Source organism: Arvicola amphibius, chromosome 10 (assembly GCF_903992535.2).
Source record: "Arvicola amphibius chromosome 10, mArvAmp1.2, whole genome shotgun sequence".
In the NCBI taxonomy this organism is placed as follows: Eukaryota; Metazoa; Chordata; class Mammalia; order Rodentia; family Cricetidae; genus Arvicola; species Arvicola amphibius.
Genome location: NC_052056.1, coordinates 52,023,795 through 52,036,101, shown reverse-complemented (window position 1 = coordinate 52,036,101; position 12,307 = coordinate 52,023,795). Strand labels below are relative to the sequence as shown.

The 12,307-nt window shown below is 38.5% G+C and overlaps 1 protein-coding gene across 1 annotated transcript; it reads right to left on the bottom strand.

Annotated features, from left to right (window-relative positions):
• Positions 1–224: 224 nt before the first annotated feature.
• LOC119825683 (probable ribosome biogenesis protein RLP24) lies at positions 225–683 on the bottom strand. The gene has a single exon (XM_038346721.1). The coding sequence runs from the start codon at positions 681–683 to the stop codon at positions 225–227; it is 459 nt and encodes a 152-aa protein (XP_038202649.1).
• Between the last annotated feature and the right edge of the window lie 11,624 nt (positions 684–12,307).

Sequence of the window (12,307 nt, the reverse complement as noted above, 5' to 3'; positions counted from 1 at the left end):
CAAACAAGTCTCAGCCATGGCACTTTTGTTTTCTAAATGCGTTCAAAGAAAGCTCACACTGGCAACACAGATGCCCCCAATCCTGGAAAAACTGGACGTTTATGAGAACAAGTAACCAATCAATAATTTAGGGACCGGCAGTCGCCACTGTTTTCCAGTGTGCACAGGGCTGGCTGCAGGCGGCACCATTAGGAAATGCCCTCCATGTTCATATCCTCCTGTAACTACTGTACCATTTTTTTTTTCTCCAGCTGCTTACCTTTGCCTGCAAGAGAAGCCCAGATAAGATGGATGTTCTGTTTGACTTCTTTGATATCCTGAACCTTCTGCAGCTCTTTGTTTTTCTTCAGCCTGTTCATTATAAACGTAGCCTGCCGTTTCTGTTTGATCTCTTCAACCCTCTTCATGGCATCAACAGTTTTATTCCATAGCTCTCGCTGGTATTTCACAGGTTCGTTTCTACGTTTTTCAAATTCAAATGAGTTGTCCACCGTGAGCTCCTTGCCAGCTGCCTTCCGGAAGGCTTTAGTCCACCTGACCTTGCGTGGATTCCCCTTCTTTTTGAAGTTTCTATGACACTTGGATTTGCAAAATCGGAACACCTTGCAGTCCTTGCGGACGAACATCATGCCGTTCCCAGGGTAGATCGGCCCGGAACAGAAATAACATTTCTCGATCCTCATGTTGACTCCGCGTGGGCCACCGACTACGGGATATTTTGCACATCAAATATGTATTTGTTTATTTTCTTACCTCTGAATGGTTATTATTTCTGTGTCAATTTTTTCCCATAAACATGGGTATACTTCATCCATGACAACCCAAAATCAGCCAGTTACTTCATGTCCACAACCAGTTATTTTCACATAAATATGCGAATCCATACCAGAAATAGTGAAATATGCCTTTAATCCCAGCACTAGGGCGGCAAAGCCAGTTAGACTTCTGTGAGTTCGAGACCAGTCTGATCTACAAAAGTGAGTTCTAGGACAGTCAGGGCTGTTACACAGAGGAACTCTGTCTCAACAAACCAGAAAATGTGTGTGTGTGTGTGTGTGTGTGTGTGTGTGTGTGTGTGTGTGTGTGTGTGTGTGAGAGAGAGAGAGAGAGAGAGAGAGACAGACAGAGACAGAGACAGAGAGAAACAACGACACACAGAGAGAGACAGAGACAAAGAGAATTCAGTGGGCCCTGCAGCAGATCAGACCATTCTCAATACCTGAAAAGTGAAGTGACCCCAAACCCCTTTTCAGAAGGCACTTCAGAGCAAGCGGCTTAAAATTCTTCACTACTTACTTGTCAGATTTATTAAGATGACACAATTAATTGACTAATATATTCTGCGAGTAAGTCATAATAGTGATATTAAATATTAAATTAATTTTCCCCCTTTTTCCTGAAAATTGATTCACATTGTGGTAGGATTTGGAGCAGGGACCTTGAAGGGATGAGTAAGTCTTTTGAGGGATTGATACCTTTCTTTTGAGTGAGTTCTTGCAGTCACAGGACTGGATCAGTTATTATAAGAGTTGGTAATTGTGGAGCCACGACACTCCCTGTATAATCTCTTTCATGTATTCACCCCTTGCCTTCTTTCTACTGTGTAACTTTATAGTACAGCAGAAAGACGTCACCAGGAGTCTGGAAGATGACAGCCCTCATGCTCTGAAAACTTCTCAAAGGCCAGACCTGTACATTCATCTCTTTATAAATCTTCAGGATCTAATATTCTGTTTTAGCAATAGAAAGTGGACCAAGGCAAAACTGTACCCAATTTGCACATATCTTAGTTTTATTTTCACTTAGACATTAAAAATAAGTAGATATTGATACTATGTTTGGTTTCTCACTATGCAATAGCAATGTGAACCTACTTCATGGATTTAATGAAATGTCAACTCTGCAGTTGCCAGACTCTACACCAAAGACTATAATTAGAAAGATTAAAAACTCTACACAGAAGGGGAGAATGATCTGAACCAAGAAATGGAAAAATACTAGACGTGAAGAATGTAATTATACATGCCAACTTTGGTCTTTAAGAAAGACCCAAATAAGTAATTTTATTACATAATTTCAGCATTTGAATTATTAAAAATTAAAAAAATTAACAAAGATAAAGAACACTTTCTTTATAGTTCTGTTCTTTGTGGTTCTGCAAATATATTATACCTTATATTTATATATTTATATATTTACCTTATATTTATATTTTCTAGGCGTGCATTAACATGAGAAATAGAGAAAGGAGAAGAAGGGCAACAAAATATAAGATTGGCAAATAGAAAGAATGTTCTTGATTTCTCTCTCTCTCTTTCTCTCTCTCTCTCTGCTACTCACCCCTCCACAAACACCTATCAGAACTTAATGCTGATGGCCACTTAGGACTATTCAAATATTTATCTCTGCTGGACCTTTGGAGGAGATGAAAGTTTCAAGAGTAGATGAGCTCTTCAGAACTTTCATAATTATAGTTTGCACAAACATCTTGGCAAACAATAGCTGAGGAGCTATATCCATGTCTTTTATTTATATACTGACTATGATAGCTTTATTTCAATAGCAGGATTGACTATGCATGACTGAGTCCTCAATTCACAAAGCCTAAAATATTTGCTCTACAAATATCTGGTTCTACAAAGAAAAAGTTGTGGATTCCCATGTAAAGCCTTACTCCTTAGTTACTTACTTATTATTGTCTAAACCATAGAACCTGCATGAGAAGAAATGTTGCCAGATGTTTGAGAATTACCTGCCCTGCTGGCTGTGGTAGCTTATGACTGCAATCCTTGCACCTGGGATTACAAGTACAGACATGAGTCCGAGAGCAGTACTACACTGGAAGTAACATGGCTATGTAGTGACAGTCTGCCTCAAACACATACATACACATACATACACACCATATACACATATGACCCACAATTCATACAAAAACATATGTATACAAACACAGAGAAAGATATTTATTATTCTCAAATACTTTTGTTGTTATTTACGAATACATAAACCATGGAGTCTTGGGGATGTGTCATTCATTTTCTTAGATATAATTTTTAATATTTATTTTATATTTTAGAATTCCATACCAGTACTGTATTTATACAATTACCACACTACCATCATGCTCCTTCAAATTCTTCTGTGTCTGCCTCACATCCTTTCAAATTCATAAATAATTGTAAAATTATTTACAATACATATTACCTTAGATGATGGATCATAAGTAGATAGGAAGATAGATAGATAGATAGATAGATAGATAGATAGATAGATAGATAGATTACAGACAGACAGACAGACAGATATATCTAAGTAGGCAGATATATATCACTTGCTGACTCCATTTGGTGTTGTTTGTGTGTTTAGTGTTACGTGAATTTAGGCTGACTGCTGGGATTGGATAATCTCTCAGGGGCTCATCCCTGGATAAAACTTCTTCAGCATCCATGAATTGCTTGTATCGCTGGTGTATAATTTTGAGAATGAGGCCATATTATTCCCCCATGAATTGTAACTCCTGGTCTCCACAAAGGTACATGTCATAATCTGTAACCGAGCTTCTGATGTAGATATTGTAGCGAGAGGTCAAAATGAAGAGAGAAACACTTATGTGAAGAGAATATTTGACTTCTCAGAGTTTCCCATTTCTGTGTCGCAGAATGTGTCCTTGAAGTACTCAGCGGGCTGTGAATGTGCCGCAGCCAGCATACGCTTCCCTGCCAGAAGCGCCGGATTGAAATGCTGCTAGACGACAGTGATGTATGTCTAAAAACTGTTTGTAGTTTTGTAGTTCCATCAGTCTGAAGGATTTTATCTGTGTGCTTCCTTCTCTTAATCAGACATAAAGACAGAACTTGCTTCTCACCATCCTGGGAATATGTTTTAAAGGGTAACACCAAAATAAACTTTCCTTGGCTGATGGAAATATAGCTTGCTTTAATAGATATTTTATATTTAGTATTTTATTCTTAAGCCTAGTTCGCTATAAATGCACATTTCAATGGCATGAATGCATGGCATGAATGACGGGAGAAGCAATTTGCATTTATATAACACCCTTCAAAAGCTTGGGATAGCAAAGTAAAGCATAAATGCTCCTGTAACTTTGCAATTAAGAATTCACTTCTAATTACTGCTACTTAAATGTTCAGTCGCTTTTTAATCACAGTTTTACACCTGTGGTTAAGTGCTCTGACAGAGCCTTAGCCTTATCGCGAAGGCAGGCAAATTGCATGACTGGATTTTCTACAGAAGGCTGCATTTACTAGGGAAAAGCGATCACAGGCATGTGACACCTGTAACAATGCCAAAGACACGCTACATTTGAAAGTGTCATTCTCCTAGATTATGTACTCGTGTAGTCATCCTGATCAACACACACACACACACACACACACAGACACACACACACACACACACACACACACACGTATATCCAGCTATGAAGCCTGCTCAACATTCAAGATCAGAAACTCCTCTGATTTAACACCAGGAGGTTAAAAGATGACTCGTGAAAACCACCTTCTTAATGTATGCTTGTCTGTAGTAAATCTTTAGCGACTGGAGCTACACTTGCTTGCATGTGTGAGATTGCTAGTTTTCTTGTATAGCCAAAGGGCCAATATGTGTATATATATTAGTATTAAAAATAATCATACCCTACTGCTACTAGGGGAAAGAGCTATTCCACTGCAGCATATGGTTCTGAAGGGCTGCAGACTCAGAAATGGAGCTAAGGAAAGTAACACAGGACCTAGAGAGGTAGTTGGAACGAAAGAGAAGGCCCTGGTGCTATCCATCTATATAACTGACTGTAGTAAAGCTCGAAGTTCCAGTTTCAAAAATTGATCAGATGATTTATTTAAAAATCTATATTGCCATGGGACCAGTGATCACAATTAGACAAGGCATCACGCTGGAACTTTGACAGTGCCAGCACACAGAACCGGGAGGGAGGACTCAGAAGCAAACACATCTCAAAAAAAAAAAAAATACAACCAGTTGTGAACTATCAAAAGTTACCACAGCACTCAACAGGTGGATGAAGAAGGATCCCCAGTCCTGGGCCATCCTAAACTACATGGTGAATTTGAAAACGGACTGGGTTGCATGTTGTCTTGTCGCAAAGCAAAAGAATGAAAACAACAACAACAACAAAAAGAAAGTAGATATTTTTGAATTCTCAACAAAGCATTATTGTACAAAAAGTAATTTTTAAATTGACTGTGCCCTCAACGAATGTTGAGTCCTTTCAAGATATACGTAGGCTGCTCATCTTGAGGATTCAAAGGGTAACTAATAGTAGTGACTACAATTGCAACAACAATCATGAGGGATTCATGGGAAAAGTGAGAATGTGTGCTGCTGCCAGGAAGGTCTGTGGACTGAGTGCAATTGATAGGCAACTATTGAATGTGACCATGGGCATTGATTAGAGCCATGAATAGAAAATATTATTTAGCTTGTCTTTGAAAAAAGTTTTGGAGAGAAAAATGTAGAGATCAATAAAAATAGGAAAAAAAAGAATGTAATACTACAGAAAAAAAAAAGTTTTGGAGAGATCAGAAAATTTCAATCCAGCATGAAATATCAGTGGAATATTTTTCCAGTAATAATATTGAAGGAGAAGCAGTGACTAATAAAGAATAAGGATGTTCAAATACCATATTCACACCCATAAAAATATTAGATGTCAAAACTATTACAGTTGCAGGTTGCAACAAAAAGGATAGCCCTCAAAATCAAAGCATTCCCGTCTACTTCTAAATGTATTGTTTAGAAAAACCAATTAACCTCCCTGAGTCTCAGTTTCTTTATACCTGTACTTGAGAAAAATAGAATATCTCTCAAGTTGGATGGAATGACAGAATAATGTCTTTTAGAATTTTATACAATATTTACATAATTTCAAACCCTCTAACACTTCTGTAGGCCCCTCACTTTCACTAAATTCATGACCACTTTTTAAATTACTGTTAAACATACATTTGTATATAGCACACTGTGTCTGTTTACTGTTGCCTCTCTGTGGATTTGTTTAGGGCTGACCACTTGGAATTAGATAAACAGTGAGGGTCTTGTCCCTAAAGGAGACTGACTCTCCCCTCAGAAACCATTAATCACCTGAAACTCTTGTGACATTTCATCCATCAATCCTGGCATGTCAACTGGTGTTGTCATTGGGCTTGTCATGGTAGGCAATCATATTTCTGAGCTTTTCTTGGTATAGCTTTCCTGCCATATATAAAAGATGCTATTTCAAAACGGATATCCCGGTTCTATAATTTTATAGGTATGTTCCCCCTCTTCCATGACTTTCTTAAGTCCTAGCTGTAGGGATGTTTTGTTGATGTGTCAAATGAGGGTGGACATCCCACAGTAGGTTTTCTTGACATTTTGACCAGTTGCCTGTCTGTAAGTTGCCAAAAGAAGCTTCTTCGATGATGGTTGAGCGTTACATGTATTTGTGGGCATAATGATAAGTATTTGGAATACAGTTAAAGCTTATTATACTGTTTTAGGAAACTGATGATACTGGGGTTTCCTCTATGGTTCATAAAGAACCGTCAGCCATAAGTAGTTAGACAGGTTTACATTACCAGGCATGAATTTTCTCCTATTTAGTGGGCCTTAAGTCTAATTAGAGTTGGCAGTTGTTCCTAAGATATAAAGGTCACTCCTGTGTCTTTGGGGATATTTGACATGATAATCATCTTTGCAGTTTGCAGGTGGATTTTACTGTCGATTGCTTCCCCCCCCCCCTCCACACACACACCCAACATCATACATAGCACCTTCCAGTACTTAGAACTAGTTCTCAGGAAGAAGGTTTTCAGGTCAGTTCTAGTTTGATTCCTCTCAGTTTTGTATCTGAAGTATGTAGTACCTTCAGCAACAGAATCTTACTTTCATGTTCTAGGAGGCACTTAAATAATGGCAATTCTTTGAAAGGTCTCTTGGATTCCCTTGACCAACAAACAGTTTGAAGAGAGGTTTTTCTGGATCAGGGTTTTTTTTTTTTTTTTTTTTTTTTTTTTTTTTTGGTTTTTTCGAGACAGGGTTTCTCTGCAGCTTTAGAGCCTGTCCTGGAGCTAGCTCTTGTAGTCCAGGCTGGTCTCGAACTCACAGAGATATGCCTGCCTCTGCCTCCCGAGTGCTGGGATTAAAGGCGTGCACCACCACCGCCCAGCTTGGATCAGGGTTTTTGATAGATAGTCGATGGCTCTTAGATTGGAGCCTTATCTATACAATACATTTAGAATTTTGATACAAAGAGGCATTCAGCAGATGCTAGCTGTTTTTTTTTTTATTTTTTAATTTTGCTCTCTTTTAAGAAAAGTTACTGGCTCTATCTATGATGCGTGAAGGTAAAAGTGGGTCTCTCTCTAGGCCATTGGAAGTCTGTGTTTCTAGTTACGAGAAAAAGGGGACCATGCTGCTGCTTGAGATCACAAAATACAATACCTGTTCCCATGTTTAAGAGTGGTTCTTATGTCTCTTGTACTTATCATAAAACATATCTTTACAATGATCTTATAAGACAGAAAATAAGTGTTACAAGTAAGAAAACTGGGACTCTAAGATAAAGTGATTCAATAATTCAAAATGATAGGAATTTTTGAAGTCATGATTAAAATGGAAGCATTCTAGCTACTGATTTTCAGTTCATTAATAACAACCTAAGTTTAAACAAAGATCAGCCTTTATAGATTGCTCCATAATATAGTTTGGTTCACAATACTTATACCTGAGGTTCTAAAACACACTTTTCCTCTTGACCCTACAGATAGTAGAGTGAGGAGTGAGTGGTTTTGGAATTCTGAAAGTCTTCCACTAACTAAAATACTAAAATTATGTGTTGAATAGTAATTTCTTCAACCATGCATAATAGCTTGTCACAAACAAAGGGGAAACATATGAGAAAGCGGGAATATGGATTATAAATGATCGGAGGAGTCAATCTTGAGCAAGAAAATCACCAAAGAACTTTACAGAACTTCCATTTTGACAATCACATGGTACAGGCCAAAGCTAAAATCTAAAACTACATGGAAAGTAATGTAGACCCCAGTGCATACTAGATAGCTAACATGAATTAATTTCTGATGATGACAGCAACAAGAAAATACCAAAGAAACCATCAGTGTACAGCCTCGTCTGCCATAGACCTGATGTAGACCTGGAAATGTCACTTACTGCAGATAATGTTGTGTCAGGTCCAGTGTTCTTAATGTAAAGAAACGCTTCAGCTAATTTTGATTCTGCATCATATTTGAACCTCACATTTTCTTGAATAAAGAGTACCTTGTATTCACAGTGATGTTATTCCATCTCTTTTCGCTAATTAGACTATACTGAAATGTATGGCAATCTGCTCTTTCTATATGTGTACCGTGTTCAGGATTCAAATGGATCAAGTATGCTAACTGAAGAACATTAGAGAAATAGGTGAGAAAGTCTACTGTAGGGGTCCGCTTTGTCTTTGAAGTCTGCTGGCCATTAGTTCACAAAGACAAAGGGGCAGAAGCAGTGACAGAGATCCTTGTGTAGCTCAGGAACATGGCTGAGACAGCTCTTCCAGAGACAGACTTTGGTGAATCAGCTCAACTTTATTCCAGAGTATAGGATGGGGACCCTGGGGATAAACTCTGATTTTCATTGACTGGCAGGCTCCTTTGACAAGACTTCCTATGTGGCAGTAGGGTCCTGTGACAGAGCTCAAGCACTAGTCTTCTAGCAGGAATCTGTGTCAAAGGTCAAGCTAAAAATAAATCAGGCCTGTTACTTAGTGACAGTTTTCAGATAAGGTCGGTCCTGGGATCCAGGGACATTCTCTAGATAAGGGAAGTTAGAGAACAGGAAGTTTCACTGGGGGTCAAGGGAGTCTTCATGTTGTTGAGCTTTTGGGAAAAGCTGCCAGACCGTAATAGACTGTAATCTCTGACCAGTCAACAAGGTCTTCTACATATAGAATTATGTGAGCTAAAGAAGGATGTCCCCATTATGGGGCAGGGAGTGAGACACCACATGGGGCAGAAGTCAGTAAATAAGGGAAGTGGAGACATACAGAGACTAAGAAAAAAATGTGTTATCTTTTGTATAACCTAATAGAAGTAGACACATCACTCGGAATGAAAGTAACTATATGTAACTCACACCACAACTTTAAGAGCATAAAATATTTGTGCTAGAACTCTGCTAGGTAAGTTCTTTCCACTTGCAGTGCTCCCACAGTGTTTCATTCATGAAGTTATTGGGTAGGGTAATTTACTAAGATTTGGATATGTAAGAAAAGGTGGTTAGATATGAGAAGCCAGACAAAAGATAGCCTTTTTAGCTTTCTGAATGAGTAAAACAAATTAAAAAAAAAAACAAAAACAGACCAAAACAAATGAAACACAAATATGTTAGTGGGACTGAAACTCAGTGTAGCATGAATAATCAAAACTCAGAGTCAGATACGGGGTTAAAGCTGAATATCAAAGAAACAGAGCAGTGAGCCCCTGGTGAGATCTTTTACCTCTATGAATGCTCAGACTGCCTATACTGCACTGTGTCTGTACCAAACCTCAGATTCCACCTCCAATGAATTCCTGTCTCTTCCCCTTTATATTCCTCTCTTCACTCAGCCATATGGCTTCTGTCTCCACCTCCCTAGATCTGGGATTAAAGGTGTGTGATTCTCGAACACTGGGATTAAAGGTGTGACCCACCATGACTTGGATCTGTTCCTGGTTTGATCTTGTGTAGCCGAGGGTAGCCTTGAACTCACAGAGATCTCTCTGCCTCTGTCTCTCAAATACTGGAATTAAAGGTGTGTGCCACCACTATCTGGCCTCTAGTGACTTAGCTTTGCACTCTGACCCTCATACAAGCTTTATTTATTAAAATACAAATAAAATATCACAACAGTTCAGATTGGAAACCAAAAATGTCATGCAGATTACAAGTATACTCTTAATCCTTCTCTAAACTAAGTAGATTAAATGTTGATTCTAAAGATTTGGTATGTAATGCCCATCAAGACATTAAACATGGGAAGACCTACTATTGAACTCAAGTTATATTCAAAATGGACAAGCTTGTGTGTACTTTTTCATGTATTAACCAATGATATTGACAGCATACAGAGGGGAATCCCACATAGTATTATTTTATTTTCACTAAAGCCATCAACTTACTACATGTACGGAGTATAGTAATTAGTTTTGTATTTAGCCTTTTGCTATTTCATTTTGTTTCACATGGAGCATACAGTTACTTTAAACAACAAGTTTGGCGGTATAATAATGTATTTCCAAAGACCAGGAAGCCAAACAATAAATTGCAGAAAGAAATCATTCCTTCTCACTACAGAGTCCAGAGGAAGCACACAGACACATTCAGATTTATTCTGTTCTTTAAAACAGATGCAAATTGATTTTCAAGAAATGTCTCCTGAATTTTAAACTCTCCCCTTGCATATTTATATAGCTTTTATAATGTAGTTTTCTGTGTTTGCTTTTTCATTGTCATGCATGATGAAGCACAGGTTGCAGAGATGAGCTGATCTGATTAACATGTGATTTCAGTTTCTTCATATGTAGATGATAGTTGTGAAAATAAATAAGCAAATTTTTAACATGCCCTTTCCACAGTGTCTGCCATGGAGACAAAGATCACTCTGTATGATGAGAGATGTTATTGTCAGAAAAGGAAAACACATGTGGTGGTGTCTAAATTCACCTTCACAGGAGTTCTAAGCTCGCTGTTGCTTCCTGGGGAGTACACTAGTAAAACTATGGGAGTCTTGAGATTCAAGGTCATTCAGAGTTCGTAGCATTTTTATGCTTTTGCAATGAAATATTTATTTAAAACTTGGTGGTTATTTAGAAATAAAGCCAGAGACATTAGGACTTACTTCTTAAAATTACAGACATGTCCAAAGTTTTGACATTTTTGTCTACAAAGTACATGTCTGGCAACCATGCAAGCAAGTTCTCATAATCTGAGGCATGTTGGACTGAGTGCATAGCTACCCTTGATCTCATGCAGTCCATAGGCTTCGGGATGGACAAGTTTGGATTCAGACAATAAAGACATGTAGACATAGTACCCAGCTCTGTAATTTTCTGTTTTTGCACTCATTAAAGGGTACTATATCAACATATCTTAAAGGGTTGGAGTGGGTCTTTTGGGGCTTTGTTCCCCACCTTTCCCATTTGTTAACATGCCTCTCTACCACTCACTAGTCAACCCTCCTAGTAACTTCTGTCCGAGAGGCACTGGCACTTGGACACATGTAAAGATTCACATTGCTGTCTCCAGCTCTGACTCAGTTCTCACATTGCCTATTAGCAACCATTGTCCCAGGCTTACCCCACTAGCCAGAGAAAGGATATTTATGGCAAGTACATTAAAAATAACTACTAAAAACTGAAATGATGGGGTGCATGCCCCATCATCCCAGACTTGGGAAGTGGAAGTAAGAGCATTGGGAGTTCAAAACCAACCTCAAACACAAGACTGTTTCAAAATACAAAACAGAACAATGACAAAATACTCATCTGTATGTGTTGATGCAGTTACAGGAGGTAAACCTGGCTTACAGGGGTCCGGTTCAAATGTTTTATTCTTCATAGACAACAGTATTTGGGGCTAGATGGAAGCCTAAAACTGCATTGTAGTTTTCAGGACCATCTGCCTTGATCTCTGTTCTTCAACAGTTCCCATACATCTCAAAAGCACAAGGAGCAGCATTGTAAATACACCTTTCTTGAGGGACTTAAACTTCAGATCTAAAAACATGTTCTCCAAAGGGGCAGAGAAAAGTGAAGGGAACTGCAACAAGGAATTTTTATTTTTATTTTTACAAAGCTGCTCCCGTGCCTCAAATGGTCAAGATCTTCCTGAAGAAAGAATATCGAGGTCACAGAAACACTGTGTCACATTGCTGTGGCTCATAAGTTCAATGGCATCAGGGAGGAAAGAAATGACAAACTCACCTAGAGCTCAGAGAATAGCAGATTCTCTGTTGTGAGGGAAGAGGGAATTAAGGGCTCTACTACAGAAGCCGCTTTGTTCATGAAGGGCCCTCCTCTTTCTTTAAAGGTTTTATGCCTAAGTCTTCTCTTAGGACCAAAGGAGGCTCCTCAAACTTCTTTTAGGAAGTCCAAAGGAGCACAAGAATTAAAGCACAGCCCACTAAGTCATCTACCCGTTAGGTATCTCTCAAGTCACATCACCCTTTTTACTTTAGTGTGACCCGTCTGTTAAATGACACCTTTTCTTTAATTTGAAACACCTGTGATGAAATCAGCCTTAG